This window comes from Heloderma suspectum, chromosome 5 (genome assembly GCF_057233095.1).
Source record: "Heloderma suspectum isolate Gila_16-S chromosome 5, 16-S_ref, whole genome shotgun sequence".
NCBI lineage: Eukaryota > Metazoa > Chordata > Lepidosauria > Squamata > Helodermatidae > Heloderma > Heloderma suspectum.
This window is the reverse complement of record NC_139462.1, coordinates 184,292,614-184,310,438: the sequence shown is the minus strand read 5'-3', so window position 1 is coordinate 184,310,438 and position 17,825 is coordinate 184,292,614. Positions and strand designations below refer to the sequence as shown.

The window sequence follows — 17,825 nt, the reverse complement described above, 5'->3', positions numbered from 1 at the left end:
AACTATGAAGGGACCAGCTGCCCAGTCAGACAGGTAAGTCTACCTACCCTTCAGTCTCTCATCATATCCCCACTGACTGAGATGAGGGAGCACCAGCTAGTCCAGGGACAGGGTACCTATATCTGTCCGGAGGGCACATTCCCCCACTTCCAGAACAAGCCGGTGGGCTGGATGACATCAAGGGAGTGGGACTAGATGATGTCCAAAGGCCACCCGCTCCCATGATGTCATCCCCCACCTAGTTTCCATCTCTCTCTGCAAAGAGAAAGGGATTTGGTCAGCACTTGCAGGACCAGCTCCTACAAGCAACAGCTGAGTTGGGCACTTCCTTTGTGTTCCACTCATGCCCCAGTTGGGGTGCATAGCACAGGAAGGAAAGGGACACAGCAGGCACTTGCAGGAGCCAGGCAACTGTCTTCTTTGTATGCAGCTTGCATCCCAACTGAGGCACAAGTGATGCACAAAGGGAAGGGACTCCTGCAAGCACCAGCCAAGTTGGGCGCCTCCTTCATGTGCTACCCCAATTAGGGTGAGAATGACATGTGAAGGAAAGGGACTTGGTGGGCACTTGCAGGCCCAGCTTCTGCAAGGGCAGTGTGAAGGAGGGAATCCCCTTGTTATCTCTGATCTAACAAAGTGGTTTCCCCAACCGCCACTCAGCCACCATTGGGAAGGGGAATGGCGTGCAGCGGAATCCCTTTGTTATCTCCCATTGATTGCAGATCAGAGATAACAAAGGGATTACTTTCCCCACCTCCTCCGCAAGCCTCCAGTTACATCAGGCTGGGGGCGAGGAATGGAAGATGCCTAGTCCTCTGCGGTCCAGAGATTTCCCCCACCCCTGCGCTAGCCTTTCTATGCAGGCACTGCAGTATGACAAAAACAGCTTATTATATTCATATTGCGATTAATTAAAATTACATCAAGTTTTTAGTGCTTAAAAAGGAGAGAGGATAGATTTTCATATGCACTTCACATAATACATAGACTCTTAAGAATTAGAAAAATGGAAGGCAGTACTTATTTATTGTATATCCATGCATGGCTCTAATAAGCTGCTGAAGCAAGTTTTTGATATTTCGTCGTAACCACTGATTTCTCTCCTTCAGATCAAAGATTTCATCCATGAGTAGCAGCATTATTTTAAGAGGAACATTGTCATCCACCTAGTAAATTGGGTTGGAAATATTATTATTATTATTTAAAGGAAAAGAGATAATCTTCCTCAGACAACTTCAGTAATGCTTACAACAACCAGCAAAACTATGAAGCACTTGCTTTGTTCAAAAGTATAATAATACTGTAATGCTTCCACACAAGCATTGGGTTAGATTCAGTCTGCAACTGGAAGGAGTCCCTCCGCTCATAGAAGGGGTTTCAATACAGTAGATGCTTCCACAAGAGAAGGGGTAATTTTACAGATTCTCTCTTCTTTGTGCAGCCCCCTACACTATATCCCATACTGTTTCAAAGGGTTCTTTAACCCCATGGAACCGATTTTGTGGGGACACAAGGGGCTGCAGTAGGAAAGGGTCTCTGGATCCAAACCACTGTAACTTGTTCATAATACAGTAAACATGAAAGTTAACTACTTACTAATAGTTAGCTATTAGTTAATAATAGTAAATTACACTAAAGCTACCTCCATCTGCACTGCAGCACTGAACCATTTGCCACAAGACTATCAGCATTTTTTAGAAGCACATCACTTGGTTCGCACGTAACAACAAACTGTAGGTTGTTTAACCCATGGGTTGTCTGGGCCAAGAGTGAGCAAGCTGGCTGCCCCCTGCATGCTCACAGCCATGGTTTGTTGTTGGGTTAAAACTCTGGGTTGTTTAATCCTCAACAACCCAGAGTGCCAGGTTTGGACGTCACGACTAAGAACCGAAGAACAGCATTCATGGGCTGCTTCAGAATGCGGACGCAAAGTGAAAGCGGCAAGTGGGCAGGAGGCAGCATACTCACACAATTAACCCATAAATTGGCATTACGTGCGAACCAGGTCACTGTGTACAAGTATGAACATTTAGCTAGTATGATTTCATCACATGGTCCTGCTTTTGAAAGCTTTTATATTATTAAATCATATTAATTTAGTAACACTTCAACTATTCTACGCCCTCACAATTTTGTTCTCTGAAGGGCAAAAAGAATAAAAGAAAACTAAAAATAAGATTCTCTGGAAAGAAAATGACAGGGGACAGAATCCAAAAGGGTGCTTACGCCCATGCTGATTCTCTTGCACCCCGCAGGTTCTGTTGTGCCAGCAGTGGGTCCTGTTGTTTCTGTTGTGCAAAAGAGATTCAATGCTTCCCAGAGGAAGCCCTGAAACAAGCAGAAACACTCATTTCTGAATAAGGACAGCTCAGGGAAACTCCATTATGTGAGCTCCAGTGACCTGACCTGTTCCAGAAACAGGATTTTCACTTATTTCTTGTTGTCCCAAGGTTTAGGAAGTGCTAAATCTTTGTTCCACAAGTAGAGGGTGCCACTTGCAGATGGGAATTGGTGGGGTACAAGAGAATTGGCAGGGGTGTAAGCGCTCCATTGGATTCTGTCCAAAGATCTGAACAGCTGCTCTGAATATCCCATGGGCTTGCACTCAGCCCCTGGAATTTTTGATTGTCCCCCCCCCCCTTAAACAGCATATCCCTATGCCATGTTCCAAATTGAATTTTCAGTTCATATCAGTTTCAAATGCCTTTTACAAGTCAGAATAGCAGAAACAAGTTTGAAGTGCCCCTGACTGCATGGAACCAACTAAATTGCATGGACCCTTGGAATTAAAAAAAAAAAAAAATGGGGGGAACACTGACACACCATTATATACCAATTTCTAGAAGTAGTTTAGAACTTAAATCTATAAAAAACTTTTTATGAGACATTAACACACACAATTTAACTGAGATGCTTTAATACAAACCCAATGTAATTAGTACCCAATAAATTGTGCATTTTGGAAAATGCATTTTTCCTGTATGTGCATGTATAGTATCTCTCACACACCAACAAATATGTAGTTAGGCAATTTCTGTGATGATTTTTTAAAAATGCAAAACATGAAACATGTCATGTTCCTGGGGGCAGAGGAGGAGAAAGAACATTTTTCCAAAGTCACAGTAGCAGTCAGCATAGAGAAATACAAATTGGAATGCTTTGATGTGGCAAGTAAAAATGTGTAGAACAGGTGCAGATATATGAGCATGACAAATCTGCATATAATCACTGGTAATCGTATGGTCATTTTGTCCTCATTAAAGATAAAAGATCTTTTCAACTGATTTTCACATATTTGATCAGTGTTTCAATCAAAACACTTAGGAATTGTCCGGTTTATGCAAACACCAGAGGCTTAGCCTTTTAAACTTCACCATATTTCTGCACACATAAACATCCTTCAGAGTTTTAGATCTAATAAAAGTTTTATCCAGGACTATGGCCAAAACTTGTGTGTGTGCGTGCGCATCACAGACCTAGAAATCTTATTAGATGAAGTAATCATTTCTTTATGCAACTGACACAGAATTAATCAGATTATTTGAATGTGATTAGAATATAAAAATGTTATGTGTCAAGTTTTTATGTGTCAAGTTTTATGTTATGTGTCAAGTTATACAGTTTGGGATCCAAAGAACTGCTCAGCTAGTTCTGCATGCCCAGAGGGGCTTGGGGCTTTTGTTTCTCAATCAGGAGTCCCCCATGCCACATGGCAAACAGCTTTTGAAACTGAAGGAGTTTCAAAACAGTTTGACATAAGCAAGGGGGTTAGCTTTTTGAAGAAAAAATCTCACTGGACATCTACAATGCCTTTGAGCATGCCTATAATACTTCTTTAGGCCCCAGCTATAGGACTTGACATCTTTCAACACAACTTACAATACCATCAAGATTAAACTCTGGTTGTGTGTGTGCATCCACTTCATTTACAAGGACAATGCAATAAACTAGTTTACAATCAATACGGATTTCAGTCTAAATTAGTTTGCAATCAATATTGATTTCAGCTTAAAACAAAACAGTACACTCACATTGTCATCAAGGTGTGCTGCAACACGGCAGTGTTTAGGATCAACATATGTCTTCTGCATTAAAGGAGGCTCCTAAATTCCAAAGACATATTATTTGTAGGGGAAAGTAGTGATGGAAACATCATTCACAAAGCCTGGGTTCTAGAACTTAATTCAAAATTACATTTAATAACAAATTTTACACGTGATTAAAATATTTTTAATACACATACTTACTACTACTGAAATATTTTAAAACAAAATTAAAACAAATAGTGGGTCATATCCAATGCTATCCTTCCACCAGCGGAATGGACACCGCTGACAGAGTGAATTTCCCCTCCCCACGTCACCTCCCCCAAATCTGCTCCAGAGCAGATTTGAGGGATGTGTGGGTGGCTACAGGGAAAAGCGGGGGGGAGGGAAACCCTTGTTGTGTGAGCTTAAACCTGTTCATGTAATGCTGGATTTAGCCAATGTCACAAATCAAGATGCATTATGAATATTATAAACAGTCAGATAACAAAAAGACTTACAAGCACTGTATTCTAATTTCTAACATTGATTAATACTTAGTGGCATGTGAAAAATCCCAAGAGAGCTATAATTATCAAATGTGATGGTAGAACAAGACTTGCTTCTACTTAATATCATAAAACATGTAAGGCAGAAATATTTTATATTTCTAAAATGTTCTTACTATTGAGTTTATCCAAGATCATAAAAGACTACTTCAGATTTCATTTTAGTCTAGTTTTAAAAGGAAGGGTTCCTTTGTACTTATGCTGTCATGTCTCTTGCTATAATGGCGTGCTTTGTTAAAATTAAGAAGGCCCTGCATTGGTGAGCTTACAATCTTTATGCAATACAAACAAGGACAGAAAGGAAAAAGGGAAGAGGAAAAACAGAAGATTACATTTGGTTTGTGATTAGTATGCATCTTGCTTAGTTTTATTTTAACTTGAAATATTCTATTTTAAGGAAGATGCATTCATGCGTGACAGAGCAGAAGTTGGGTTAGCAATGACAGGGCTAAATGGAATAAGTATATTTTATTCAAGGACAGGTAGTGGGATTGATGAAAGCAAGCTCACTGGCAAGAACGGGTTAAAAAATTGCTTCAGACATTTGCCCCCATCCAGTATCTCTAGCACACACATGGAACTTGATGAAAGCGAAAGCTGTTCCATTTATATCTGTGTTGAAGTGAACACCTCAGACACTGAACACAGTACATTTTTTAACATGGAAGTGAATAGGGCAGCTCTGCTTTGGCAGAGAATGTGTGCACTGAAGCCCTGCAAAGCTCTGGGTTGCAGCCAGTATTTGGAAATATGAAAGGGGAGGCAGAGAGGCAAACCGTGTTGAAATAATCCTAGGTCTTTGGGTAATTTAGGGTTGCAAAGTTGATAATATTTGATAACAGAGCACAGGCTCTGTGCATTATTCTCAAGTTCTGAAATAAGGGATAAGAAGCCCAACATGGCAGAATATGCATTTTCAGTAACATCCAGTCCTAAAATAACATTTTAGATCAACATCAGGGAGCTTTCTATGACTTTGAGTACATCTAGTTTTGTAAAATCAAAGGGAAAGAATATGCATGTGTGCGCCATCCATGGAGAAGATAGGCCAAGATTGCTAAACACACCGGTTTAGAGAATGAGTAGTGACTTATGATAGCAAGCAAGCTTTCCAATGTAGCAGCTATATTAATCTAACATACCAAAACAAATCCCATAGGGCTTTCCCACACAGTGTCACATTGTGTTGCTCATGACACACGAGAGCCTCTCTATAGCACAACAGCACTCCCTGTTAATACTTTGTGTGTCAAGAAAATCCCAAGTGCAAGTCCTATTAGTGGGTTAAATGCAAAAAGGGATTGATTGTGTCAAGTTCTGAAAGAGCAATAGCCAGGGCAAACCTGAATCTAGCTTGGAAATATTCCAACTCTCTACCAGATACTGTTACTGGATAGCAAAACTCCTAGAGATGGAATCCTGGGAGAGATGGAATCCTGGGAGTTTGTGACATTTATATAAAGAAATACTTTAAACCTATATATTATATTATATATAAATGGCATGTGGTACACCTTACTGGAGAGTTTAATGACAAGTAAATTGCCCCAAAGCAAGAACTGTTATTTATTTTATTTACATAACAGCAATTATGACCTAATATCACATGTGGCTGCCTGCCCAGCTGGCATGCAACTTCTCTCATCCCATCCTCCTCCCATTTCAACCTCTCCGCCTTTTTTCTAATTTTGTTCCTTCTTGCTTACCTGGATGAAGACGAATTCAGAGAGATCAAGTAGCTAATGAGGACATAATTTAATAGGGTTTTTTTCCCCTTCCAGTTAATTTTGTACCACCCAAAAGGATAAATTTCTGAATTTCAAAGTTGCTGGGTTTTTTTTTATGTTCCTCTTTTTATTGTTAAAAATAATGGAAAGTTTCAATAAACTACTGATAAAAAATGTGGACAGGATATAGCCAGTAATTGCTCCATTTGTGTTTCCCCACCAAAATCAGACCACCAGTATACCTCCTCTGTTCCTTGGTCCATCCACTGATATATGAAGTCATATACCATATAGAATTATCAGGCAACCCAAAGGTTATGAGGCCAGGAGAGAGTGCTAAGTGCATATGATAGATCTCCATACGATGAAAAATACTATCAGCAAGTTATTCCTTAACTTATAACAGATTTCCCACAGCTGCTTCAAGCATATTAAAGCAGACAGCTATATCTTACATTTTAGAATAAATTCGGTAAAGCAGACAGCTGTGTCTTACATTTTAGAATAAATTCTAAAGAACTTCTGATCCACAATGCTACTACTTTCTCAGATAATTTGCTTTACTTTTAGCCTTCAAAATAAAATAAGGCAACACCATTAATGTATTGGTTACCCAACACTGTGCCAGTTCCGTTCCTGTTTGAATGAGGTGGCCCAAAATGGAACTGAATCTGTTGTGTGTTACTTCAATGCGTTCTTACCTTGAAAAATGATTGCTTTATGTCTTGTCCCAATCTTTCTGATATTTTGCCCATGTTGTCTGACATTTTAGTCATCCCCTCTGTGAAGCTGTCAGGGAAGGACTTGACAGCATTTGAAACATTTCTCATAGAGTTACGCAGTGGGTTTACAAATGTGTCCATCTGAAGAGGAAAACATTTACCACGATTGCATAAGTCTATGAGGATATGACTACAGTCATCCAATAATGTGTGTTGAAAATATCACACCGTTTTGGAGAGCAGTAATACAAAACCATTACTACAATTTTTTAACTTTGTAAATTTCAAGCATCCATAAAGCAAATTTTGGTTAAAACACCCTAACAGTTGGAACTGAGAGGAATGTCACCCAGAGACTGATCCCTCAACCCGCCCATGATCTAAAGTCGGCCAGAAAATCTCGCAGGGCAAGGCCATGTCCTTTACTTATGTTAGTGTGCAATGTAACAGAGAGCGCCTTGCATGAGCAGAAACACCTCCACTTGCATAAGGTGAGGTCTCAGATTCCTCCCTCCAGCTGCAGTTCCCCACACTACAGCCCTCACCATTCTAGAAGGTCTCCTGAACTTCAGGAGTAGATTTATTTTATTTTTTAAGGTATAAGGTGCTGCAATGAGAAGGAGGAAGTGGGAAAATAAAAAATGGGGACATGGCAAACGCTAAATATCTGCTGGCCCATTAAAGCTTGTACACCAAATACTGGGGATAATGAAGATCTTAATGCAGGCAAATGTTATTCTTTGTGCATATTATGTTATTTTGAATGGGCAAGATGATGTGTAGTTAGTAGAAAACTATTATGTGTTTAAGTAAGGGCAAAACTGCATGTTCCAATGTCCTGAAGACAGCAGCCCTATATAAAGCCTCCCCCACCATACACATAGGTATTATGTAGTAGAACTAACCTGTGTCCTGACATTTGCAGCTGCATGCCCCACCACCCAATAATGTGGAGAGGAGAGAGGCTAACACATTGTGTTATGACATCAGAACATAAGTAAGTTCTACTACACATTACAAAGGGAAAGGATTCAATATAGGCCTGCAGTTTGGGGTGAAAGTTTGATGTTTAACACATAATGCGTAATATCACATTACTGATTTACCTACATACTGTAACCTATGTAACTATTCTGAACTCTATTTCCACTCCTAGAACACAACACACTCCTTCTCTTGATCTTCATGTTTTGCTTCAAATTTGCAGTTTCCGATTTATGAAGAACTGTGTTAAATTTCACAGTATATCTCCTACCAAACTGATATCCCTGCCCTGGTATAGTCATTTAGCAGTTTCTTAATGAGTACCGTGTACCTATTTCTGTTGCCTGCAATTCACTCCTTTAAAATCCATTGCAACTCAGAATACAGGGGCTCCTCTGCCTTGTCCAAGACTTAGGAAGCAACGGCCAGCTTTTCAGCTTAAAGCAATTTATGATAGTGGCAGCCTAGACAATAGGAACAGTTTTTAAACTGACTTATTCAGGGGACAAGACAGGATGCAGTAGATGAAAGGGAAGTATGTGTCTGTATGTGAGTGCTTCCAAGTGAGAAAGTATAGTTTATAGGTCAGATGCACAGCAGCCTAGAAAAATGTAGCATCAAGCTTATTCACACATCTAGAAACAACCAATTACTGTTGAATGCTAAAATATTCTCTGGAGCTTGTACCATCTTTTATCAGCTTTGGCTGATTTGCCAGCTGTAGCTTTTCCTGGAACAATGAGACCTGCCCATGGTCATCCATGCCCTAATAACACTGTGATTGCATTACTGAGCTCTATTTGGGGCTGCCTTTGAAGACTGTTTCAGAACAAGAATCAGTACAAAATACAGCTGATGGACTGTCAATCAGTTCTAATACTAAAGAACATGTCTCTCTAGTACTTAAAGAACTACGCTTGTTATATATTGGTTTCCAGACACAATTCTAAGTGCTAGTTTTGATATACAAAGCGTTAAGCAGCCTGCTATTGGAGAAGGACAATCTGCTCCCATACAAACCTCCTAGCTATTAAGATCTTATTCAGAGGCCTTGCTCCAAATGCTTTTACTTTTCTGAGGCAATATGGGTAGTGACAAAAGAGAGTGACTGTTCAGGTCATGGCACGTCACCTCTGGAACACCCTCCCTTTGCCTATCTGCCAGAAGACAATCAAAACACTGCCCTTTTCCTTAGCTTTTAATGAGGTTCAATGCTCGCCGTTGTACTGAACAGAATTTGCTGTTTTCATTTGTTACATTTTGTTGTGATAAACATAACAAATTGATGTGTTTATGTTCTTATATTGTTAACTACCTCAATTTATCATTGTGAATAAATAAACTGAATACATTTGCTGAATCATTGTCTGACTGACCATATGAGGAATATACAGTGGATTTGCAATGAAGGGTCATGTATATTACAGAAATTTCTTTCAGATAAAATTATGCATTTGGATTTAAAGCCTGCCACCTCTAACCTCAGAAAGACAGTAATTTGAGGAAAAGGTATGGTCCTTACTTTACCCTCAAGGGTTTATGTGGAAATGTGGCCTCTTGTTCACCAAACAAGATAACCACAAACTGTGGAGTGGCATGGGAATGAGCAGGGGGGAAATATACATACACGATGGTACAATAAGACTATATGTGAATTTGATTACTATATTTAAGAGTTTAAGAACAACCCAAGTTATGGAAGTCTGAATAATCTTAGGCTTGTGCATTTCAGTTCAATCTCTAGTTAATTTTTTAAAAATTTAAATATAGCAATCTGTGCCTCATTTATAAAAAGGGATGGTCAAGACAAAAGGGACAACTGTGCATATAAAATCTGCAAAGAGATCTGTTTCAAGCACAACTGCTGAATGATCAGCTTTGATAAAGGGCGGTATCTGAAAATTCTGTGCATAGCTCCTTTGGTTGTGAAACAACCTCAAAAAGCAGTCTTAGAGGGAGACATGCATTCTCTCTTTTCAGCAGGTGGATGGAAGTCATGAAGCATGTGGTGCCTGAAATGGGCAGAGGATTTTAGGGTAGATAAAAGGGAAGGAATATTAACATCTTTCAAACCACTGGATACATTTTAGGATTCAAAGCAGCTTCTAAACAATTTAAGAACTTTTTATATTGCAAGGAGCCTATTCTGGAAGTTTGACTTCTTTGACAACACATACATGCTTCTATTTCAATAAGTTCTTATTTGAATATTGGCTTTACATCAATCAATCAATTTTTATACCAAGTGACCGTTTGTATATTAATGATGTAATACAAGTTAAACAACTATGTGCATACAGTTCAAATTAAAAACAGATTATGGTGATTTACTGTGCACAAAATTGTAGTATCACATCCATCATTAAGGCTGCTAGACAACAGATACCACTCTTACCTTCCGAGCAAAATCTCCCTTCCCTTTACTGTATGCCTTATTTTCCAAGAAGTCACACACATAGTGTGTTATAGCTGGATATGCTTTCATCACTTCAGGAGCAAGCAAAAGCTACAAAGGAAAAGATGCAAGTAATTTCACCTAACATTTAAGAAGATGAATATTTTGGTTTGAACTTGATCCACTTTACAACACAGTGCAAACAACATTATGTAAGACATTGTTAAACCATTTCCCTTGCTGCTCTACCCCAAGTATTATTTATTTATTTATTTATTTATTTTATTGCATTTATACCCCACCTTTTTTCCTCTTGCAAGGAACCCAAGGCGGCTTACATTATCCTCCTTGTCTCCATTTTATCCTCACAACAACAACCCTGTAAGGTGGGCTGGGCTGAGAGTCTGTGACTGGCCCAAAGTCACCCAGTGAGCTTCCATGGCCGAGTGGGGACTAGAACCCGGATCTCCCAGCTCCTAGTCCAACACTCTTGCCACTACACCACACTGGCACTACACCACACTAGTATTATTTCTAGTCCCTCTCTAAAGTGCCAACACCATGCTAACTGCATGTTTCTTTTACTGCTAAAACAACCACGACCACCACAACAACCATAGCTTTCAAAAAGCACAAATAGTTGCAGATTCTTTATCTTGAACTTTATCTTGTGGGTTTCCTCCCTCACTTTGGCACTTCCCTTGATCCTGAACTCCGAAAGCAGCAGCTGAATGGGACGGAGCTATTGAGATGGATGGGTGTAATTATTTGAGGAGTATGAGTGCACTAACTGCAAAAATGGGTTTGTTTTAAAAAAAAATCTGTCATTAGCGAGTGTGCACTTGTGAACAACAGAAAGAAAAAAATGAACCCATTTGCATACTTCCGAAGCATGGGGAGGGGGAAAGTGGCACAGAAAAAGAGTATCTATCGCAGCAGGATAGGAAGACTGAAAAGGTCCCTTCACAGGAATGAGGATATGAGAGTGGTTGTGCTGCAAAGGCCCATGGGATACATGGCAGGAACGAGTAGCAGGACTAAGGGGGAAACAAGCCATGGCAAGCCACAGAGCACCCAATTGTCTGTTGGGAGTAACGTGGGTTAGCAAGCAAACCGTGGCTTATTTTCAGGGTGGCTTATCAAGGCTTATGATCCAGCCCATACAGTGCATTACAATAGTCCAATATCAATACAACCGAGGAGTTGTCACAGTCCCCAGAAATGGTCTTGTTGGCATATCAGCCTAAGCTGAGCAAAGGTCCCTGATCATGGATGCTTTCTGAACATCCAACAGCAAGGCCAGGTCCAGTACGTCATATTATAGTGAAGGGTTCACACAACATGATAAGCCACAGTGAGTTGTGAGCCTTGTTAGTGTCACCATGGCTTACCATGACATGTGAACCCGGCCCAGGCAATTCAGTGTGGTTTGGTAACCGTGAAGAAGCCACCCTAAGAACCCATGGCTTGTAGTAGGGTTGGTGAGGGTGGCTTGTCATAACATAACATCCAAATCCTGCGCCGTAGCTTATCCCAAGTGGCTACAAACTGTGATGGGGGAGGGGAACCAATAACTCCCACCTGTAGACTTCATCAGGACTTGGGAAAGTGTCGAAAGAGGGGAGGACACTGACAAGCGTCTGTTCAAGGCATAATAGTGAGAGGGTAACATTGCCAAGTGGGCAGTTACTTCTCTCGCTTTTTTTCGTGCTTCTGAATTGCACAAATGGGTTCATACTTGCTCTTACTTTTTCCCCAGACCTTGAAAAGTGTGCACAGATGAGCCTATGTTCAGTCTTGCCGTATCAATTTCCTAGTGCATTACCTACTGTACTTCAATGCTTTCCTTGACAGCTGTAACATACAAGGAAATTGATAAGGCAAGACTACACACAATGGACAGGCAAATCTGCACTCTTGCGCAGCTGTGATAGAGCAGGGCAATTAAAAAAAAATCACAATCTCATTTGCATACTTCCAAAGCAATGATTTTTTTTTTCCTAAGGTGACGAACAGAGTAAGTTCTCCAAAAATGGGTAGCGATTGGAGCAGGAAAGTTTTCTGCCATAGTGACGAGGATATGAGATGGTTTGCCAGGCAAAGGTCATTGGGATACATGCAGGGAGTGGCCTGGAGGACTGAGGGGGAAAAAAGCCAAGCCAAGCTGCTGCATGCCCAATCATCTGGGAGTAACGCGGGTTGGTGAACAAACAACCAACCCAAGGTGGCTTATTCTCCAGAGTGGCGTAGCATGATGCGTGAACCGGCCAGTATGTTCTGTGCTTACTTCCAACAAATTTTTAGAAGCCAAGTCAAGCGTGCAAAATATTTAAGTGATAGTAGAAACATAATCACTATTACCACAACTACTATTAATAGTTAAAGACCAGGAATCTTTATAACTCCCAGTTATGCTTTAGTAATATCTAAACAATTTTGGCATACTGAAACTTTACTACCGAAGTTCAGTAATAAAGCCCACTGAAACTCATAGCAATTTTCAAGAGATCAAATGGGACTGGGGGCGGGGAGATGAATAAATCATACATGCATCCTTAATGGCAAACCGAGTATGAAAACATACCTGCAAGTATGAATTTAAATCCTTCTTCCTTTTTTCTAAAAATTCTCTGTCCATGTTATTGAATGTTTTTTTACCAGGAAGCCTCAATACGTTTGCTAGATCTTCAATCTGGAAAAAGGCATTAGCCATAACATTTTTGTTTTAAAAATCACTATTCAATATTTACAGCCACAATGAATTGCCATTTATTCATTTAACAAGTACATTTCAGACCCAGTGCAGATGTAATACTGCCAATCTCTTAACTATGGCTAAGGCTGAAATACTATACATGTCTACTCAGAGATAAGCCCACTGAGTCCAAAAGGTCTTACTCCCAGGTAAGTGGCTATAGGATTGCGGGCATTAACTGTTAGCTTTAACTGGACTTTCAAACAACCTGTTTCTGTACTGGACCACTCCAGGCAGAAGGTGTGAGCTCAAGAAACTGAGTGTTCCTCCATACAGCCCAGCGCTCTCTCCAATATGTTCTTTTTCCATGTTCAGGAAACTTCTGTATGGAGGAACCTACATGTTCAATTCTGAGGTAGCAAGGTCAAAAAGCATTTCACATCTTCCCCTGTTTGTAGAAAGAGGCCGTCAATACCTGTCAGATGTAGGGCTCTGATCAAAAGGTCATTTAAAATTAGCAATGTATCTAAAGTTTGGACTTTGGGAGTCAGGACTATGAATTTACCCTGTTCTGAATGTCTGAGCTAGTTACTAGCCAAGAACAAGTTTAGGGTCAGCTTATAATTAATTCAGCCCAGTTCCAGCATGTCAGGAACACAGAACTGGCCAGAGCTTAAATTGAACCCAAATTAGCTTGTTTTAAGTGAGCCCATGGAATTTTATCCATCACTAATTTAAATTAAAGCAAGAAGCCAATTCACTCCTTCCACACACAAACATTAACTGCAAACATTACCTGTTCAGTGATCCTCATGTGGAAGTCATGGAAGTCACTGTACCGACGATATGTTTTCCATACTTCATCACCATTTGGAGATCGACGACGAACGGTGATAGCATATAGCGCATATGTCTTGCCATGGTCATTACAAACTCCTGCCACAGTATATGGGTTATAATCAGCACAGACTAGCAATTTAAAAGAAATGAACAAAATGGAGAAAGGAGAGACAAAAAAAAGAGGAAGACGAAAGGGCAGAAGAAACGTGAAATGAAAAGATGTTGGAAATGAAAGAAGCCGAGACAAAATGGACATGCAAACCACCATTCTGTGTGTGCAGTTCTTCTGAAGTAACATCTTATAGTAAAATGATGCTTCAGCAGAAGCACTTAGCTCAAGAACTACCACTGTGATCAAAAACACACCTTACAGCCAATTAACAAGTCTGGGGAATGGGTAGAGGCAGGAGATGCTTCCAACTCAACCAAGTTTGACAGCCTTATTTGAATTAGTACAATGGGACTCAATATGTTTGAAATACCTAGACAGATAACCAGCCTATCAATAGTTCTACAAACAGATACAGAGCAGTAACTGATGGGTGTGCTTGGAATCTCAGCATATACAAAACCTATTTGCCCAACCTGACACTGTAGGCCAATTCAAATCAGACTGAATTATGGCAGAGTAGAATGGAACCATATGTAAATCATTCTATTTATTTCTGGAACTGAGGTCACAGAGGATCTACTCTGTGGGCTCTGGTAGTCCAGTCCAAGACCATTCTGTATGTGTTAACTATGATGCCACTGAAACTGGGCAGATATTTGGAATGCAGTACTGACAGGAAGATGACACTATTGCACTATTGTTGTAATCACTTTCTGGACTTGAATAGGGACTAGATGAATCAAACTAATTGAAGTAGCACCACTGAAGTAGCACAAACTAAAGTGGACAACAAATGAAATTCAATTTGGTCAGAAAGTGAGTGTGTGACTATTGTAATTGAAAGAGTTCAACTTCCAAAGCTTGCTAATACTAAGAGTTTTAAAATAATTATGAATTCACAAAAAAAGCTCTTCACATGCTGCACTTAATAAGAGGGCCTGTGATCCTGTCTGTCAGTTTCAGATGTTAGAACCATCGATCATATCTTTGAAACCTTATGACTTGATCACTCCCATACACAGTATGTAGAGCTGCTCCTGATGGTTGCTTAGAAACATCAGCTGGTGTAAAACGTAGTCATTCAACCTACTAAAGGTATGTACGTCATCAAAAAAATATTTTCCAGCATTGCACTGCCTCTATGTTCTTTTCTAGGCATAATTCAATATTCTGCTTTTGGCCTATAAAGGCTTTTAACAGCTTGATCTCAACATATTGTCTTTTGCCCCATCACACTCCAAAATCAATGGTGAGTTATTTCTTGTGTTTCGTGCATACCATGTTTGGACAATGGCTTGTAGAAATCTCCTTGACAGACACCCCACAGCTGTCAAACTCTTCCCCAGAAGTGTCTTGCAAGAATGTTATATGTAAACTAGCTTTTAGCAGCTAGGATTAAGCTTCCTTCACTTAGAATTAACTATAATAAAGGAATTCTGATATTGATTACCTCTTCCTTCTCTCCCAACTACAATATGGTATGTCAGCTGCAACAACTTTTTGTGTGGGTCTATATATTCATTGATAAGGTACTCAATCTGATTCCACTGAATAAGTTTAGTAGTAATGAAGTATATGTGGACAAACCTCTTTGTTTTATGCTGGATAATAACTACGTAAACATCTTCACATGAGTGCTTAAGGATGTTATCCTATGCATGCTTAGACAGGAAAAAATCCTACAACTCCCAGCATGCCTCATGCAAGAAAGTATAAAAACAGCACTACTCATAGGTTGTTTTAACTGTTTTCAATAACCACTTGTTTATTGTTACACAAACGAGCCTAGGTGAGCTTCCCCCTCATCCTCCTCGGACACTGCCAGGAGGAGATCAGAAGCTTTCACTTTTCCTTTCAATTAACTACACTTTAATGTTATGTTCAAACCATAAACAGTTGTTAATATTAACTATGGTTAGTTGAAACAAGTCAGCTTCATAGCCCATTATTTGAAGTTGACTTGTTTCAACTAGCCATAGTTGAGACTAACCACAGTTTAGTTTGGATAATTTGGGTTTGGATAGAACACTAATCTATGGTTAGTCAAAAGTGAAACTTAAAGCTTCTGAAGTCTTCCTCCTGGCCACAGCAGAGGACGAGAGGGAAGGGAGGAAGCACATGAGCCTGAGGCGCATGTAGCTTTGTCTGGATTGGCCCCAGAAAAAAAGCTCACTGAAAGAGGATGAAGCTGATGCCACTTAGCAAAAGCCACTAAGCTGAATATGGAGCCAAACATTAAAGCAATTTTAAGTCAAAAAGACGGAAATCACTATGGAGCTTTGCCTGCAAAAGCCTCTGGCCCAAGTTCTTTTCTGCTACTGGGTGCTTCAAACAAGGTGAGTTGCCGTGTGTGTGTAGGACTGTGCATACCATGTAGACTGTGCGAGTAGGGAGTCCACACACTGGCAAGCTGCCCACTTTTTCCCCCGTGATGGGGGCATGGCTCAACATGATTGCTGGGTGAAAGTAGCACTGGGTTTGGGGCCAGGTGGAGCTCCCTGGCCAGCACAGCATGTAGGATGGCATCTTCTGCACTCCCCTGCCAGTGGTCACCATCACTTTGAATGGCCTGGCAGCCATTTTGACTATCCACATGGAGGCCCTCTGCAATATGTATGGGCATAAGATTCAGTTCTATCACCTCTTTTATGGATTCAGCTCTTTAAAAATCTTTCCAAAACAGAAATGAAAAGGGATCCTAGTATGTGTGCTTTAAATGAAATAATCATTTTCCATACCACAGATTTGAAACCTAACTCTCTGTTGTTTACCAAAACATATCAGAATATGTTAAAACACAAATCTTTACTGGAAGACGAATGTTAGATGTGAACAAATTAAATTCTGATTTAAAACATGCAATTTCATGGTGATACTACCATGTGTTAAATAAAAATGAGACAAACAAAGTCTAATCTTAAACAATGTAATGAGTTCAGGGAATTTACATACAACTAAATCACATTTTAATAATGCAGGAAAATCTAAAATTGCAATGACTAGGATCCAAAGTACTGTCCCATTAGCCCAGGGAGCCTATAGAATTGCTTTACTGAAGCAGCAGCTCACCCATGCTGCTTTTGAAACTAAGGGAAGTAATATGGCATAGGACTCACCTGTTAAAAAAACAAAACAGAAGTCAAAAACTATTGGGCTAGAACCAGCCTTTTCATGAGCCTAAGCAGCTCTTTGTTTCTGGAGTTTGTGAATTCTAATTCATTGCAGCAAGCAATGAAAGGTAGATCATGAGGGAGAAAGGGTAAGATAAAAGAAAAGACTTAGGTTTAAGAGATAAATTATTGTTAATTAAGGTTTCTGAAGAAAAGTCACTATATATATATATATATATATATATATATATATGGATGATATTCCCAAATGTGAGAAGAAGTGTCACTACTAAACTCACCTGTATCTGAAATATACGCATGTAGTTGTATGGACTCATCAGCAGACACATTTGAAAGGTCATCCAATGACTAGAGGAAAAACAGCCAGCCACATTTACAACTTCTGTTACAGAAATATGTACTCGGTCATTAGCAAGAACAAAGTATTGCTTTATCAGACCACAAGTCAATCTTAACCAACATTCCATTTCTGAAAGCCTCTAGCTGGATGCCTCTACAAGTTCCCAAGCAGCACATGAAGGTAATGACTAATCCCCATCCAGTACTCAGGGGTATACTGCCCCTGAACATGGAGATTACATGTCTAGAACCATTCAATGGACCATGAATTTTCACTGGATGTTCC

At 39.9% G+C, this 17,825-nt stretch overlaps 1 protein-coding gene across 17 annotated transcripts in view; it reads right to left on the bottom strand.

The window, feature by feature from the left end:
• SNX13 (sorting nexin 13) overlaps nucleotides 1–17,825 on the bottom strand; it is a 110,799-nt gene that overhangs the window by 8,327 nt on the left and 84,647 nt on the right. For 10 of the 17 annotated variants that reach the window (XM_084858616.1, XM_084858607.1, XM_084858606.1 and 7 more), the window contains 7 exons: nucleotides 17,479–17,548; nucleotides 13,914–14,086; nucleotides 13,007–13,114; nucleotides 10,423–10,533; nucleotides 7,023–7,184; nucleotides 4,032–4,103; nucleotides 1,021–1,166 (listed from right to left, as the gene is read on the bottom strand). In XM_084858616.1, coding sequence (XP_084714742.1) covers nucleotides 1,021–1,166; nucleotides 4,032–4,103; nucleotides 7,023–7,184; nucleotides 10,423–10,533; nucleotides 13,007–13,114; nucleotides 13,914–14,086; nucleotides 17,479–17,548 — 842 coding nt within the window. The remainder of the gene's footprint in view (nucleotides 1–1,020; nucleotides 1,167–4,031; nucleotides 4,104–7,022; nucleotides 7,185–10,422; nucleotides 10,534–13,006; nucleotides 13,115–13,913; nucleotides 14,087–17,478; nucleotides 17,549–17,825) is intronic. The other 7 variants (XM_084858619.1, XM_084858618.1, XM_084858613.1 and 4 more) reach the window with 3 other exon arrangements.